Source organism: Pyxicephalus adspersus, chromosome 11 (assembly GCF_032062135.1).
Source record: "Pyxicephalus adspersus chromosome 11, UCB_Pads_2.0, whole genome shotgun sequence".
Classification (NCBI taxonomy): domain Eukaryota; kingdom Metazoa; phylum Chordata; class Amphibia; order Anura; family Pyxicephalidae; genus Pyxicephalus; species Pyxicephalus adspersus.
The window spans coordinates 55,442,613-55,461,836 of record NC_092868.1 but is presented as its reverse complement, the minus strand read 5'-3'; the positions used below and the strand labels follow the sequence as shown (position 1 = coordinate 55,461,836).

The following is a 19,224-nucleotide window of genomic DNA, read 5'->3' as shown; positions in this document are numbered from 1 at the left end:
TACACATTGCAAAATCAAATCCAGTGGAAGCATTTATCACTTTGCCTTTGCATGGCTTGACTGTTGCTTTTATCAGGCCAGGCAGGGCTCCCTTTATATGGAATAATGACTCATTTCAGTGTGCAAGTCATTGTGCCGGCACTGTACAGTGCTCCATCCTAAACATTCATTGTGACAATAGGTGGTGACACACGGAAAGCAGCGGCTGCAAGTCAGCAGCTGTAGAATTATTAGGGGAAGCAGTGCATTAGGCCTGGCAAGTCAGGAGACCTATAATTTTTCTGGTTTCTTAAAGCCGAGGGAGCTGGGAGGGAGCAGAGCTAGCATTTGCATCCCGGGGGCAGGCAGGCTGGAAGCCATCCAGTCGATAACCTGACCATCAGAGCAAGGTTTGTAATTAAAAGGTCGGTGACCTGGAAAGCTAGGCCCGACTCCCAGGACTTCTCGGTAATGACGGATCTATTAAATTAAGACTGTTATGAAATCAATGCTAAAAAGGCTTTCATGGTAACGAGATTCCATTCAAGGACGAGCCCATCATCTTAACCCCTCCAATACCGCCCCTACAATAAGGAATCATGGTCTCCAATCTTTTTCTTCCTATGCATGCATACATCAAGGCAGTATGCCTTGAACCTCTTCAGGTACACATACCCATTCATATCAATGCACAGCAGCCACATTCGGAAACTATACAACACGTGCAAAGAAAATTATGTAGGATAAAACAATACCAAACATTGCAAATTTTATGCATTTATACTCTTGTATCATTTGTATACATATATCTATTTATATTATTTATCCTAATAATCAACTACTATCCCCACCTTCAAGATCTGTCCACAGGGGTTTTATTTCTACTCACCATTTTGTAAAGGTGTCCCAGGCATTTTTAACACAAAAGAATGAAGAGAAAAGGTTCAAAATACCTTGCATAACCCTATTTAGCATAGTAATTTGTAGGAATATACAGCCAGTCACAGAAGGTACTACTTTAACGTATCGTAAGGGGAAAACAATTTCTAATTTAATGTGTTAAAGAGAAAAAATGCGGTTTGACGTAGGGGGTTGATCAGTCCATTTGTAACCACAGTCATATATCACAGAGGCGTGTGCACTGAAAAACAGACAGTAATTTGTTTTTAACAGAAAAAAATAGCATTAATTCATTAGTTTATTAAATGGATTTGTGGGATTAAGAGGTATTGTGGAGCAACGTCTTCGCTGTTTGGCAGGGAAAATAAGAATTAATCAGGCTAAATGCAAAGATTAGGGCCTGGTTCGCTCGACTTTCTGTGTTCAGATTTAATGAAAAGCACCTGTCAACTAAATCAATATTTTCATATTTAAAGGTAGAAAAAAAGCACCCAAAATTTGGGGCAAAATCAAACCCCCCAACAACATTTTTAAAAATAAGTGGTGACAAGAAGTTACGTAGTTTGAAAACAGTCCATCCAACCACTAGAACTAGCTACCAACCATCCAACATGCTAGAAACTAGCATAATAAAATAAAACCTACATATTTGATCCCTTTTAACCCTTTTAAACAAGGTTCAATTTACACTAACAGGGAAAAAAATTCCTTCCTGACCCAGAGAGGCAATCGGGTATTCCCTGGATCAAATAGATAGAGAATTTGAAGATACTCCACTCTAGCTTGATCTAGATGAATATTTGTCAACCTTTTAAACATGGCGGAACCCTTGAAATAACTTTAAGATCTTCCGGGAACCCATGCTATCAGCCCCTGCTTCTGTAAAACCCTGGGGTTCCTCCAAAGATTGCTAGGGGTTCCTTGAGCAATGAGCTATTTGTGCATTTAAAGTCAGTTTAGGTGACACCAATGATCATTTTGGATATCTGTAAGGGTGACCTTGGTGACCAATGTAACAGGTACTCTTCCATCTGGACACCACACTAGAATACTGTGAGTTGTGGAAATAGTGTTTATGACAGGGGTTCCTAGTAATCTGAAAGTTCATTTAAGGGGTTCCCCACGTTAAAAAGGTTGCGAACACCATCAGCTATTGCTGCCCTAGCCTGACAAACCATGTCTGATTCTATATAGTGCGGAGACGTTCCTTCCATATTGGGCCAAATTTTAGATGGAAGGTGAGGTTGAGGTGCGGTCACTGCTTCCTCATACTTGTTAACCATGTATGCAGTTGAGACTCACCTGTTACCGCCCTTAGGGAATGAATGGAGTGGTGGTGAATGCAAAATGTTGACGTAACGGATTCTTTAGGAACCAATGCAGCAGTGGGGACCAAGTTGTCGAGTGCGTATTGCCAGGAGTTGCCCAGGAACAATTGTTCCCACCACCCATATGAACACTTTGATACTAAAAGCTTTCAGTAGGTGACAGGCAACAAAGCTTATACAGTGGGTGTGTTGTGGATTTCGGCATAGGGAATACTAGGGGATTTAGGAATACCAACTCTGCATTAACAACAGATTGTAAGTTAAAAAAAAAAAAACTATAAAACATACCTCTCTGATCTCTACATTGCAAAAATGATTGGAGTGAACCAGTGTGCTAAAAACCTGAGCAGGTAGCATATTCCTTGAGTGAATTTTCAGGCCGTAATTTCAATTCTGACCAGACTATATCTTTAAAGTTACATTTTAAAATATTTTCCAGGGTAAATGTAAATGTAACCAGATTCCTGCTATCTGTGAGAGATGAGAACAAGCAGCTTTACATGCTGGCATCGCCAAGTTCTTATAATATTGTAGAGGAAAAAAAAATATTGGTGCTGACGAGGGCTTGGCAGGCATGGCTCCAGGTCTCGAGTTACTCTGGGTAATCAACATGGCTTTTAGGTTTGTGTTGATGCTTTTCACCCAGCTGCTGAAATCACAAAGCTTTTATAATGTATTGTTCCCTGTAGAGCTGCCCAAGAGAGGAAAAAAAACAGCAAAACAGACCATAAAAGAAAGTAAAGACAAAAACTGGCAAAACAATAATAATAAAAAATAAAAGAGAGTAATAAAACACTTGTTGTATAAGTAATATATTTTTTGTTATAACGTGCATTTCAGATGCATAAAAAAGATGTTCTAAATCACAGTTTATTTTCTTTTATAAATAAGGAGAAGAAAAGACTGTCCCTGGCAAGCTTCGGGCAGAGAAGAATCTTTGCTAATTGTGTCCAAGTGGGAGTCACTCTGTAGAGGTCTGATAAGCCTTCAGTTGTATCAGCCATTTATCTCTGAAGGTTGAAGAGTTGTAACTCAGCTGCGGTGTGTTGGATCTCTGCAGAGAGACAACTTTTTCATTGGAAAATAAGGGTCTTTTTTCTGCAGCTTGCTGACAAGGGTCCAACTTACCTACTCAAGCTGTGATTCTTTTGAAATGTAAAATGTTGAACCCCTTTTTTTTGCAGCTTACCAGGAATATATTTAGCCTTTCTGAACTGAAAACTCTGGAGGGCTTTAGGAATGTCTATATATCGGGTGATAAAATAGACAGACCCACCATGGACAGCTGTCACTGCCATTATGTTAAGACCAAGAGATCACAGAAGATATCTTGCAGCACGATGGTCACTCGCTCTTTCCATTCATACCTTATGTCCATTGGATCCAAAACATCCATCAATACCTCTAATTATCGAGATAAAGAATGATTTTGTCAAAATTACCAAATTAACCTTGGCTGGAATAAGCGTCACGGTTCTCCATATTTCTTCGTTTTCACATTAGGAGTAACGTGACACCGTTACTTGATTACCAGTCCATCTCTGGAACCATTTATACTCACCTTGCCTGTTTATTCCTTCACCCTTTCCTCCATAAATCTAACCCTTGATATTTGCATTGGCTCCAACACAGAAACAAAGGAAGCAAGGGCAAGTATGGGTTGACGCTGGGTTACCACTCAAGTGGCAGATTCCCTTGAATTTAGTAGCAGCACCTCAAAGAAACTCGAGTCTCTGAATAAATAAAGCCACTCGGACCCTCAATCTGTTCGTATCAACCATCAATAAGAATATGTTTTATATTATTGGATTGCCCATTTTACCAACTTTAAACCAAAAACAACTCTCGTAATGTGAACATAGGGCCAATTTTCGTTTTTGCATGACAGTTGTAAAAGGTCGAAATTATAATATTATTAATAATAATAATAATATTTTACAAAAACATAAATAAGTGAATTCCTACTGAGTTCTCAAACAAAGCTTTCAACCCACAGGCCATTTTACAGTACAGACCAGAAAAGAACCACGAACCGCGTCACCGACAAAAGGGTTAAACCAGTAACCAGCACTAATCACCATTTTTTCTATTTAATTTAAATAATTTCCTCTTGCCCTTTCTGGTGCTTTTTATGAGCAGCTGAAATATTAAGTATGAAGGGAGGGGAGATACAAAATGGATGACTCTCCAGAGACGTTGGAAGTCTATAACGTTACCAGGGTAACATCCCACAATAGACATTACGAAAACAATGGCTTTTTGTGGCTTTTAACACCCCAAATATATGCTTTATCTTTAATTTTTACAAAAAAATGATTAAAAGAACAAAACAAAAAAAAAATAAAAAAGTAAAGCAAATAGTAATTAATAATCTTGTATAATAAAGTGTATAGCCAAAACTTTTTTATTTTCAATTTTGAAATAAGGAAATGAGAAAATGCCATTGGTAACATTTACCATTTTTACCAGTGCTGTTCACCTGACATGAAATACTAGAAAATCTAAATTTTTTCAAATTTGTCACAAGAACTGGAGGATCTGACCCAAGCATCATTTGCAATGGGATGTCTATGGTCTCAGAGGACCATACCATGTTTTTCATTTTGGCACAGATCATCTACCTAGCGGTGGGTCAGATTCTTTCCTCTGCAATGATACAGACCAGAATTACAAGATAAGGACCACTCTCATTATTATCATCATTAGCCATTGTTTATATAGCGCTGACATATTACGCAGCCCTGTACAAAGTCTAAAGGCAGGTCACTAACTTTCCCTCAAAGGGGCACACAATCCAATGCCCCTACCATGGTCATATGTTATAAATACAGTCTATGGTAAATTTGGGGGGAAGCCAATTAACCTAACTGCATTTTTTTCAAATGGGGGAGTAAACCGGGGTACCCAGAGAAAACCCACGCAAACATGGGGTGAACCTGCAAACTCCATGAAGATAATGTCTTGGCCGAGATTCGAACCTGGGACCTGCTGCAAAGGCCAGAATGATAACCTCTGAGCCACCACGATGACCATAGGTCTCATTTAACAAAATGTCTGAACAACAAGGGAATCACTGCTAGAAATTAGACCTCATTGAACATTAAAGAGGACCTTCTGGCATGCCACAGTAAGGTCAAGTACACATGATTGATATCAGTTGCTGGAAATTATCTGAATGAGCAAACACTGTTCTGCTCCATATGGGACGGGGTGGTGGAAGGATGAGCAAGTGGCACCCTACTGAGCTCGCCTCCATAGAAAAGTACAGAGGTAATCTTAGCTTAATCATATGCTGACCTGCCCGGATGGAATAGTGAACATGATCATTCGTTTGAGGCAACAACAAGTTGTACAAACAACACTTTGCCTAGGCTCAGAGGAGCGTATCAGTCTGCACATTGTAACTCTGCAACAACTGCAGCAGGGACAGATCTGTGACAGACATCTAGGAACACAGATAAGAAATCCAACTATGATCAAAAATGGCTGTCCACCCAGAGATAAAATCAGATTAAGGCATTTTTAAAATAATACCATGGATTCCATTAGATGTATTAAATACCCAAATGTGTCAAGCTTCGTACTTGTGTTGGATGATTGTGGCCAATGGTCGTGGTCTTCCCAAGCAAAAACTTAGCATGCCTACAGAGGTCCCCTGACGTTGTTCAATAATCTGTCCTGAGAGATTGATGAATGAATAAATTTTACCCATTGTGAAACACCCTTTGTGCTTTCCTTTGTAGTACCAGCACAGCAGGGTGCCGCTTGCTCATCCTTCTTCCTCTTCTAGCCATTGATAAAAACATTTCTGTGTGTAAAGCACTAAAGCTGCGTACACACGTGCAATTTTTGTCGTTGGAAAGGATCTTTCACGATCCTTTCCAACGACAAGGGACTGCACGATGCTGTACATACAGCACCGTTCATGCTCTATGGAGATGGGAGAGGGAGAGCGACGGAGCGGCACCCTGCTGCGCGCTCTCCCCCTTCCCTTTCATTAGGATCGGTTGTCGTCCATCGTCCGTGAATCCGGCAGGACGGTCGTTCGGACGATGGACGACACCGACTGTACACACGGCAGATTTTCGCCCGATATTTGGAGGAAGCCGATTATCGGGCGATAAAAATCTGACGTGTGTACGCAGCTTTATTTGTTCATCTATCACTGAAAGTATCTGTAGGAGTTTTGTTTTACAAAAACATATTATTTGCACCCTAAAGCAGAACTAAGGTACCAATTTTAACATGGGGATTAAGACATGTAGTTCTTACAGAAAATGACCCTTCTGCAATAACTTACCTGTCTGATTGCAGCTCAGCTGTCAAATTTTGCTGAGCATTACAAGTGCAACCTGGTGTTGCTTGCTAGGAAAACCCGGCAATCTTGGTTTCCTTTGCGTATGCTTGGAATGTTTGTTTGTCATCCCGGCATGACCAAACAACTATCTGTTTTTGGGGAAAAACGAAGAAGGAATATGGCAGTGCCCTGCAATTGGATGGGGATAGGTAAGTAATTGTGGGTTCTGCTTTCACATGAAAAATATACCTGCTATAAAATAATAGAACATCTGACCTTTTGCCAGGTGTAATAAAGAACGTCTCCTTCAGACACTTAATAAACAATGCTCAAGGTATTACATAAAAGGTTGTAATGTTAAAGCCATAGATTTTTCTACTAGGCCTTTGCATCCCATTGTACAGATAATGTGATCAGACAGCTACATCGTAAATAGGTATGGCGGTGTGAAAGCCAAGAAAAATCTATCTTATCTTTTTTTTTTTGCCTTCCCTCTATGAGCTTTAAATGAGAGTTAATGAGGGAAAAAAGACTGTAATGTGCCCACAGCGATACTCTGTATAGATCATGCTACGACTTGAGCCACTCAATGTACGCTTACATTAAAACACACAGTGAAGTCAGATCAATTGCTCGCTAATTAGACCAATCGTAGGAAGACTTCCCCTGACCCCGAGCATGACTGCTATGTGACCTTACGGTGATTTTCCAGCTCGCTCTCTCCATTCGTAGCATACGGCCAGCAGCGGATGACATTTATCCACTGGCTGTGAGGGCGGCTTTGTCACTAATTGATGAGGGTCTGATCAACGGAATTTCAAGGTTTCTACTCATGACAATGAAGTGTTTAATTACACAAAGAGTGCAGAGGATGCCAGAACAGAAGCCAAAATAATTTACCTAAAAAAATAAAATATATTATTTCAAGGATGATTAACTATTTCATGGGCTCACAACTTTCCAGAAGAATCAGCTCATGTTTTTGCACCTCTCTTGTTAAATATCCATAATACCGGGCAAATAAATAAAAAAAATTGAGAGCCGTTTCCCTTTTTTGCTGTCCTTTTTTTGTATTGTGGTCCATTCAGTCTTGAGAGTTACAAAGTCCTGCTATGCAGCACAGTCCTGGCTATTAGAGAAGGAGATCTAATATTTTTCTGCTGCAGTAAAGTAATACTAACAGGTACTGTCTCTCTCTCAGGATGAGATTGGATAATGGAAGAAGAAGCAGCACATTAATTAGCCCTACTCTCGGTCGTTCTGCCCTCTCTTCCTATAAGCATGTCACTTTATTGGCAGCACGGTTGGCTAAGGGATTAGCACTCTGACCTTTGCATTGCTAGGTTCTAGGTTCAAATCCTGGCCAGGGCACTATCTGCATGGAGTTTGCTGGTTCTCCCCATGTTAATGTGGGTTTGGAAATATTCTTTTGGTTCATATTGACATGATAGTATTGGGCAGCATCAGGTGGCTTAGTGGTTAGCACTTTGGCCTTTGCAGGGCTCTATCTGCATGGAGTTTGCAGGTACACCCTGTGTCTGTGTGGGCTTCACCCGGGTACTCCGGTTTCCTCCCACATTCCAAAAACATGCAGTTAGGTTATTTGGCTTCCCCACAAAATTGATCTTAGACTGTGGTAATGACATATGACTATGGTAGGGACATTAGATCGACATTATATAAGTACTGTATAATAGTAATAGGGCATGAACACTGCAGCCCAACTAACTGGCTCCTTGTGCTGCTTCTTCTTAATATAATCTAAACTTCTTTATCCATTTTTTTTTGTCTTCTCACACTGTTACTGCCACCAAACTTCCAGCATTAGACTGAGCGCAAAGTGGAAGGAATGGAGCCTATTAGGCTAAAATTACCATCCAAAATTCCCCCTTGATGGGAAAAAGTTTTAGACGGGTATTTTATGACCCAACTTTTCTGTAACCAACTAAAAACAGCCAAGTGGCTACAGAAAAGTGCCAAGTGTTGTGCCTAGCAGTAAGGGACCGTTGTCCTCCACTCTTTCAGCCCAAGTCCTGTTGTGAATAGAATTACAGGGAGTAAATTCAACAACAGAGTCAATGTTTTTGCAAAGATAGATAAAGCTTGGTGTCTACATGGATTAAGAAGGAGCATCACAGTAATAAGGCCATTTTGTTTACTCATGCCGCCCCTGTCAGCAAGCTTCCAGTGTTAGAATGAGAGAATGTGCAAAGAATGGAGCCTGGTATGCTAATAATGTCACCTCTCACTCTTCCAAGATGAGGCCTGTTGTGCAGGGAATTAGAGGGAGCAAATTAAAAAAAGGCAATGAAGGTTACTGGTAATAAAAGACCCTGTGTATAACATTGGTATGTATTGCTGAAATTATGAGGCTACAAGATGATGGCCAACAGCTAATGGTGCAAACCTAAGTACATTTCCAAGTCTATAGGTAGAAACAAGTCAGATAAGCAAACAATGGTCAAGGCAGGCAACATCTAACTAAACAGGAAACAACCTTTTCTAATCCGACATTAAATGGTGCCAGCGGAAGTCATGCTAATAGAATCCAACAGACTGACTAGTATCAGAATCAGCAGGAGCTCTTCTATTCAGTCATTGTCATATTGTGCATATGTGAAAAGAACTGGTAATAGCTACAGTCCCAGGGACACATTAAGTCATTGCAAGAATATGGTGCAGATATGAGACCCCATGTACATTGCACAAAGCCAGCAAAATCAAAATGGGGAATATAGTGACACTGTATTACTAACGTTCTGTAAATGTTAAGTAGAAGCTGGTGATTCATTACAAACATTCCTCACATTAGAAATGTATACAGGTAATAGAAGAATAAACAAAGAAATAAAAAGGAACAGGTATGTTGCAATTCGTTATTGTTTGTATTGCAGAACGTGAATGGTCCAGGTACTCAGGCAAACGGGGTTTCAGGATTCAGTATAATTCTCTCTGTTCCCTCAGGTGGGTTGATTTATAGTATATGGCTGTGATAGTCCATGCTTTCAATCGGGGTTCTTTTTTTTTCATATTTGAAGATATTTTGTCTAACCTGTAAAGCAGCACTTATTTATTGTTGCACTATTGTTTGTTAACGGTGGCTCAGTGGTTAGCCATTGCAGCACCAGGTACCAGGTTCAAATCTCGGCCAGGACACTATCTGCATTGAGTTTGCTGGGTCACATCCTGTTTGCATGGGTTTCCTCCCACATTCCAAAACCATGCAGTTAGGTTAATTGGCTTCTCCCAAAATTGTCCTTAGACTGTGTTGAAGAAATATGACTATGGTAGGGACATTGTGAACCCCTTTGAAGGACAGCTAGTGACATGACTTTGTAAAGTGCTGTGTAACATGTCAGCACTATATAAATACTGTGTAATAATAATAAATAGGGCACTAGCATACAAAGGTCACAATTTATTTTTTGGCATTTTCATTTATTAATGAGTCACAACATTACAAGAATTCTCCAACCTAACCCACCGCTTTAACCTTGCCACCTTTGTTCAGTACTTTCACTATGAACATTAAATAAAAGTTTTTAAAAGAAGTTTTTTTTAAAGACGACAGTGACCTGATTTGTTTAGTGGCGTGACCATTGTTAAACAGGTCACTTATTGAAGAATGCTTTTCTTTCAATATCTACTTGACCAGACTGCTTTTCTTCTGCCAATACGCTTCTATAAAAACCAAAACCCTGCCAGTGTATGTATGCATAGATGATGAAGGCTGGAATAAATGTTAGACTGAGGTCTGGAAAAAAGAATATCTACAGTTAAAAGGTTAGACCGATTCAGTAGTCCTATCAGTATTTCACAACTATGGCCTACTTAGGGCAACGGCTATGAATCTGTATTGGTAATGAATACCAAGAAAAAGAAAACATTTATATTTCTCTACATTAACCGTTATTCTGCAAGGATCAGGTCGTTTAAAGTGACGCCAATTGGCTGCAATCAGCGAGGGCACCGTTTTTCTGCAAGACCCTATTGAATTAATAAGCCCATTATTACAACATTTTAGAATAAAGATTAACTGGCAAATGTCCCTCATTTTCCTCCTTTTCCTTGTGGAGCTAAGTGTGAATCATTTACCATCAGGGGGTCTTGGGCTACCCATGGAGCTTTAGTGTAAACACGCACCACTTGTAGCCATAACAACACACTACGAAGGATTAGGAATACATCAACCAACGTTTTCACAACCGCCAAGACCTAAAAGTGGCATTTTGTACCTTTCCTCTTTAGAAAGTCCTTCCGGGTGGCAACCGGGCTCTGGCGCACTCGGGGGTTCTGCAAAAATTTCACTGCAGTGGCAATCTGCAAAAACAGAGAAAAGAATTTGTCAGTCATGCTACACTTCCTCGAAATAAAAACAAGGCACAAAAAATATCCAATCGTTCACCGTTTATTATTATTCTTATTATTAAACAGTATTTATATAGGCGCCAACATGTTAGGCAGCGTTGTACATTAAATAGAGGTTGCAAATGACCGACAGGTACGGACAGTGACCCAGGAGGAGAAGAGGACCCTGCCCAGAAGAGCGTACAACCTAAGAGGTGGGGAAGCAGGATACAATAGAAGTGGGTTTAAAATATTTTTATTTTAACCCCACTTAACTTGATTGACATGACCCCTATGTGAAAGTGTACGTCTCCTGCCATTATTAAGTTTCATGGCTCTCTAAATAACTCATGAAATGATCAACCAAAAAAACTTTTACAGTTTTAAGAATAAAACACTGAAAATAATTCTGACAAAATATTCCCAGTTGTGAGCAGAGTCATCTTCTGTAATCAACCTCACAGTAAACACAAAACAATCCCAGTTATTACTATCCAATATGCCTCATAGACAATGACGACTGTCACTCAGGTCAACAAGTAAGTCTCCATGGAATATTCATTGCACAACAATGAACTGCTAATGCTATCTAGAAAACAAGACGTGTTGTGTTATCTATTGTAAACAAGTTCAGCAGGCTCTTTATTGTGAATTTTGGTAAGCTTGTATTCATATATTTTTGTGAAACCTCATTTTATTGTATGATTTTTACAGATTTGTACAATGTACCTCTTTGAATGATCTGTCTTCCACTGCATATGCTCAGCTTTGGTTACAAAAGAATACAATGCAGCATTTAAAACCAAGTGGTAAGAAGCTGTAGGTGGGTGGCAGCTTCTTTATTGTAACCCAACTCTTCAATAACCATCCAAAAACCGGCGGGTGGTTACTGAATCGTGCCGGGTGGTGCACCCAGCTAAAAGGGGCTGGGGAGAACACTGTAATGCAAAGCAATGACAGCTCTATGTATACATTTCATAGGACCGGTGCCATCACTAACCAGGGTGGGTTAAGACAATAGATGGACAAAAGACGGTGAATCTGGGTCTGCCAATCAAAAAGCCTTTATGTTCATATTTGTGAACGAAAGAATTAAAAATGTACAACAGACATCATTAATTGTGAGTTCCTATATAGCACCCTTTACTTTACTCCATACCAATGATATCCATTACTGCAGTGTTTCTCATCCAGGATTCCGTTGAACCCTAAGGTACCTCCAAGGGCTGTTAGGGGTTTCTTGAGCAATTTGTACCTCTCCAGTCAGTTTAAGTGACACCAATGATCATTTTACCTATCTGTAAGGGTGACATTCTTCCCAGCAATGTAAGGAATTCTTCCTACTGACCACCACACTAATATACTGTGATCTGTGGATATAGTAACTATACCAGGGGTTCCCTGAAGACCTAAAAATGATTTCAAGGGTCCACCCATGTTAAAAAGGTCTAAAAAAACAGTATTATTCTTTTTATCCTATACACACTTGGCATTTGGAACAATTTCAGGACTTTCATTGAATGTTCATCTACAGCAATCCAACAGCCATGGTTTCACAGTTACAAGCAATCAAACAAATTAAGTTGTAGTGGTGAACCAATTTCAAATATTGCTGTGTCAATCAAAAGGCATTTGATTGATAGGTTTCAAAATTGTGATCATTTTCATTTCGTTTCATTATTCACTCAAAACTGGAAAAAGACAGAAGCAATGAAAGTTGATGGGAAACTCCAAAACTACGTGATGAACAACCAGCATTAGATTCTTATTGAGTTTTATTCTGTCCTAATAGATTTTGGGAACTTGTTTTGTCTCGAGTTTGCATTCAGCACCCTTGTATTACTTGACACACAGCTAAAGCAAATTTTTTTTAACTTTTGGATAACACGCATCTGTGTTAAACCTCTGTCAGGTTCCCTTGGCTGCCTGTGTCCCTGATTTGGATTTTTGTCCTTTTTCTGGAGACGGCTGTCAATGAACTTCCCCAATTGGAAGTGCATTCATTTCCATAATAAGGTAAACCTAGAATTCATTTTTACTATGTAACAACCTTTGCTATAAGTAAAGATCTATATATAAGGTATACACATATATCAGGAGACTGAATATTTAATAATAATCTTAATTTACAACAAGTATACATTTATACATAGATAACTGCCACTAATCAAAATACCATAGAAGACCTACCTGAAGTTTTTGTATCACAGCTTTAATAAGTTTAATGTAAGTTATAACATTTTTGACAAATTCTATTAAACACCACACGAACTAAAAGGCACAATTTTGAGAACGAAAGGATTTATCATGACTAGATTGATAACATATTTTCTGTAACTTATGGTCATGCTCATACTATTTATAATTTACTATATGTATGCAATTTGAATGTAATATACCTGTATATATATTTATTCATATCAGCTAAAGTTTGTATGCCTTATTCTTGGTCAATCATGACATTATGCTAAACTCTATCTATATTCTGACTAATGTATTTAGATTGTACGCAAACCTATACAAAAAAAACACACAGCTACCCCTGAAGAAGCCTATAAATGGGGAAACGCATCGGGCTGCTTGAAAAAACATTGGCTCCCACTCATGCTTCTGGCACTTACGGTTTGCAGAAAAAAAAATGTATATGTAAAATTTTGGATACAGTTTAAACACTGTGTAGGTTATTGCTGTCTAGAAATAGGCGACTATACCTCAAGGTATGAAGTGATACAGAAATAACTGTATATACAAGCAACTTTTGTTTGTTGTATATTATGATATGAATGTGAGAAATGTAATTTTTTGTTTGCCAAAAAACCCTACTTGTCAATTTTTGTGGATGTATGAAATGTTGAAAATGTCTTAGGGTTGGCAAAATATCTCATTGAAGGGAAAATACACATTCTACGATCTTCCCCCACGGACTCTTCCATTAAAGCCTCCCCCTCCTTTTTTCAAGTTTTTGATTATTCTTTCTGCTTTAGTCCAAAAGTATTTATGTAAAAACACAATACAGACACCTTTATTTCAGAATTTAGTAGTTTTGGAAGCAGCCATTATGCATGGTTTGGGTCTTATAATGTTCAGTGGGAAGGCTGGAAATGAAACATTTTTGCCTATCGTCTGTTCATCTGTCAGGCAGCCTCAAAAATGTTTTTCTTTTTACATAGCAATTAGAAACTTATCTCCTGCTCTACATTAAAGAAACATTCCCCTCACAGCCAGGTGAAAACTGCAAACCTCTTTTGGCCAGTGCAGGCTCCCATTCAAAGTAAAACAGTATAACCTTTAAAGGTCTTATTTTAAATCAGATTCTGTTCCTAGAATTAATAATAGTGTAGCAGGGGGAAATCTTGACTCTAGAGCCATTTTAATAAACTGTTTTAAATATTTCATGTTTTAATTTTATTTACTGATGTGGATTCTTCGGGTGAGGGGTCAACAGTCACACAAAGTCCGATTCCTGGATGGTCAACTTCCCCAATTCAAGCACTGTCACCCTGATCCTGAAGCTACAAATGAACAATAAAGTACACAGCCTTGCAACCACCACAACCTCACATACTGTAAATGGTTTTGTAGAAAAAGTTTGGATGCAAAGGGTCTGATTTATGAAAGCTCTCCAAGGCTAGAAAGCATAGACTTTTATCAGAAAAACCTGGGTGATCCAGCAAACCTGGAATGGATCTGGTCTAGTATTGCTAACAAATAGCAAAATACATCCCTTTCAGGTTAGCTGGATCACCTAGCTTCACTGATGAAAGTATATCTTCTCTAACTTTGGAGAGCTTTAATTTAATCAGGGTCCAAGTATCAGGTCGAGCAGTTGACATGGCAGCGACAATTGATAATCTCTGACATGTGACTCCTATGCTGTCAATAGTCAGATTAAAAAAATAACTGAAAATCTATGCATTTTAGAAAGCACAATTATTACAATTAAACACAATATATTTGGATCTTTGCATAGGCCACTGAGAGAAAAAGGTTACGATATCCATTGGCATCTAAGTGCTGCCCAGAGTTAAGTCATGAACCCGCCCTGTGCGTGGCCCTTGTTCTCAACATCTCTTGTTTCCCTAAATATGCTAATCATGGCAAATGTAGGCACAACGGATCCATCGGACAACGCAATAAACAGGAAATTACCGCCATCCAACACGGATCTTAGGCGCGAAGTACATCAGAGCAGGTGTATGTCAAATGATTAGTTATTACACCTGTGGTGGAGCTGATTCAATTGGGAAATACGTTCAGTAATAGGTTAAAAGGTTCGGATGGGGCACATTACTCTCAAAGTGCCTGCAGTGAGGGGATGATTGAGCTAGATGTCATTAGTAATTCATTTAAGGGAAAACAGGAGAAGGAGCAAGTGACTGAAAGCAATTTAGATGTCAGGTAGAAGGAGGGGAGGCATCTTAAAAAAGCATGATAAGTGAATTTACATGCGAGCGGGAAGGAAGCCGCGAGGAGACGACGAAAAGATGGAAAGAAGTAAGAAAGGAGAGTTGAGAATCGTAAAGCGCAACTCCAGGAAAAAAAGAAACACCCATTGGAACCTTTAGGCTTTCCTTCACAATAGAACTGTTGCCAGGCCAGAGACATTGTGATATTTACATATAATTAAAAAGAAGTAAATAAGCTTTAACGCTTTTGTGAGCAGAAATTACATTGGACAAATTTGGACGCCAGTTAAGCTGACAATATAACAGTGATTAATATGCATACCTAATTATTTTAATTTAGTATATATTGCCAGGACATTTCAGGCTTTTATGTGGCATGATGCTTTAACAAAAAAAAATATGTTTTAATATAGACTGACAAAATGTTAAAAAAAATGTTTTTAAAAATGTAACAATATTTGGTATTTACATTATTAAAGAAATGTCACTGCAGATGGACCTGAAGGTTACAGTATTCATCTGCAGGCTTTCCTTTTTTTCAGTGAAGCCCAAGCCTGCATGTGATCACGATATCATAATTGACATTGTGATTGCATGATCAGGAACCATTCTGATCGCTTCAGAGGGAGCTGGAATTGAGAGCCAGCAGCCACGCAAAGTCTTGAGAGAAAGTTTTTTATACCTGTATACCTGGTACAGATTGCCTGAGAAAATTGGGTAAAATGGGCTGTCATAAAGTAAGCGTTAACACAACTTACCGAAGGAGAAGGCAGGTGAAAAAAGAAGCGGCCATACTGGGTAGCAGTGCAATCCACTTGAGTGTTGGCTATTTATCTTAAAACTGACTAAATTGAACTTTAACTATTTTGTTAAGCAACGAATGTCTTTTAAATATGCATTGCATTACTGCTTCAACAAAAGAAGTCACTACTGACCTGTCTGCATGGTCTGGCAGTGGGTGCCTTGATCATATGACTAGCTGAAAAGAATTACATATTATTTCAAAGCCAAAACAGTTCACGTGTATTTTTTCAACCATGTAATTATCAGTTTGCCCGTCGATGACCAATGAAGCCTACCGACATCCATCTGAACCTGAAACAACCAATTTTGTAAGGTCTGAGTCTTTTAACATTACAGAGCCATTTCGGAGATTCACAGAGCCTGGCGGACTGCTGTCATGTGATTATCTGACCAGGGCCGGGTAATGTCTGATGGGAGAGGATACACATTAACCCCAGACGCAGACCTAGGTCAAAAGTTATGACAATAGATGCAGGAAACAATTAGCAAGACGCAGGGGTTTGGACAGTTACACTGGGGACGCGGCAGAGAAGGGATGTTATATATATAAATATATTTCAGCCTTTGGAATAAGTCAGGCAGGAAAGGGGGTGCGCATTAAAAAAAAAAAAAAAAAAAAAAAAAAAAAGAACGTTAATGAGAGTCTTTTGGCCCCCACCACTTCGAATGCTGCGAGACATTAAGGGATGGAGCCAGCAGCCGCAGAGCAAAGTTTTAGCAAGAAATCAGGTCTGTGTCAAAACTGAAGTGACAAATTTGGTCATCGGTGGCACAAGGAAATGGCTGCACAGCGGCCGTTAATCAGAGGCAGCCATCACACACTGCTGATGCCAGCACTCAGGGAGAAAAGCAGGAGGCTAATTATGAGGTTGTATATCTCGCTAAAGACGCCTGGCTCGGGCTACATCATGCTAGCAGCGGCAACCAGGTACGCGGAGAGCCTGCGATACGCCTGATCTCAGGCTTTCTGCAAACTACACAACACGGACGAGGTTTGACAGGGACAGTGACAAAAATAATAGGCTAAACGTGGAAAAAAACAACATATGATACAAACATCCTAAAATTAGTTTTCTTTTTAGCAATTGACCTTTTGTCAGATGAAGCAAGAATAGGATTTGAAACTTTGTATTCTGTGCATGGGTAAAAATTAAAATCTAAATGTTTAGTCTACTCACAAGTAGTATTGTTGGACATCTTTAATTTTATTTTACATACAGATCAGTCTTTAGCAGGACTAAAATAAACACACATACATAAATATATATTTTATGACATTTGTACATTGTACCTCCTAAACAATTTGTATTTCACTGCAAAGCTCGGCTTCAGTTACAAATGAATACAATGCAGTATTCCACCCAAAAAAAAATTTTCAAAGCCAGGTGGGAGGAAATTGCAGGTGGCATCCTCTGTACTGTGACCAAACTCATCAGTAACCATCCCAAAAACAGCCGGGTGGGTACTGAAAAGTGCTGGGTGGTGCGCCCAGCTAAGAGTGGCTGGGGGACACGGAAGTGGTGATTTGTTATCATACTTCTTTATAAACCTGCCCATATGTTTTAAAGACTAGAGAAGGGTCACTTCTGCTTATGTAGTTGCTGTTTGGGTCTGTAGAAATTTCCTCTCTCGGTGATACCAACAGGGAAATGTTTACAAATTAAAAAAAAAAACATTATATATATACATATATATACACTAAGAAGCCAGGCAGGACTGTAAATGAACATAAATATACTCTGCAGGTCTCTCCGTTTTCTTCCATTTTTAACACCTAGTGCCTAAAACATGTTAGACTGGCAATGTTATAAGACCTGACTGGATCAGAGGCCATATAGTCCTATAAGCCTTTCTGCTGAGCATGGGAATTATGGGAAGAAAACAGCACTTTAGATTGCAGATATGTATGCTAAATTGTTAAAAGCCAAATGGTAAATTTGGCAATGTTTTGGTTTCTCTAGCTACTTTATCTCCCTGTTATATCATTACTAGGTCTGTATGCTTCTCTGTGAACTGCAGACTGATCAAAGCTGATAGTAGGGCCAGCAGGGTGCTGTAGATTGTTTCCCCAAAACATGAAGCTGTGGTTCACATCCACATGCAATGCTGAGCCTATAATTAGGACTGAAATCCAATAAAAAAAAAAAAAGAGGGACAAAGGCTGGGGATGAACAAGTACATGATGATGGATGTCTTCCAGCCAAGGTGGGCACAACTTAGATTGCACACTGTGAGAAGCCCAGAGTAAGCAAGACTGGAGTTCATCTTTAAAAATACAATATTATATTACAGTATTTATACAGAGTCGACATACTACACAGCGCTATACAAAGTCCATAGTCATGTCACTAACTGTGATATGTCAAAGGGGCTCACAATCTAATGTCCCTACCATAGTCATATGTTTTTATTACAGTCTAATGTCATTTTGGGGGGAGGCCATTTAACCTGTTTTTGGAATGTGGAAGGAAACTGAAGCGCTCAGGGGATAACCACACAAACACAGGGAGAACCTGCAAACTCCATGCAGATAGTGTCCTGGCTGGGATTCAAACCCTTGACCTAACGCCGGCGTGCTAACCACTGAGCCACCGTGCTGCCATTTTAGATTTAAATTTAGTTTAGCTCGGATCCTATTCAAATTTGTATTAGAGGTCTCAATAATAAAACAAACTGCATTACTTTTCCAATTGGCATCTCTCCCTAATGGACTTGTTTTTTCTGAAGATAACCTAAGCTTTGCATTTATATTTAAAGAAAAGTAACCACACCAGAAGAAACCAAAACCTCCCCATGTAAAACATATAATGTTTTTTAATTTACCATTCTTCTAAGAAACATTTGTCACAGGTGGATACCAATGCTATAGAAAAGTATGAAACAATGCAGAAATTACTTTCCTGTTGCATTTAATATGCTGAGTTTCAGATTTAACACCATATAGTTTAATCTTGAAGCACTTAAAAATACGTTCAAATACGTTAGTTTTGTATGGAAATATTAAAAGATTCAGTATGTGACTTTATGCTGGTCACAGAACTTTGGGGAGGAGAATTTCCTTTAAGACATTATATAAAAAATGAAGACGCTTGTAACCTCTCTCCTCTTGTTAGTAAAGTTTGCCTTCCAGCTACTGCCGCTTGTACAAAATGTGATTTCTACA

The 19,224-nt window shown here is 39.0% G+C and overlaps 1 protein-coding gene across 1 annotated transcript in view; it reads right to left on the bottom strand.

Annotated features, from left to right (window-relative positions):
* Positions 1 to 19,224, bottom strand: part of PEX14 (peroxisomal biogenesis factor 14) — a 107,031-nt gene that overhangs the window by 40,025 nt on the left and 47,782 nt on the right. Inside the window, exon 3 of the mRNA XM_072425669.1 lies at positions 10,740 to 10,824. Coding sequence (XP_072281770.1) covers positions 10,740 to 10,824 — 85 coding nt within the window. The remainder of the gene's footprint in view (positions 1 to 10,739; positions 10,825 to 19,224) is intronic.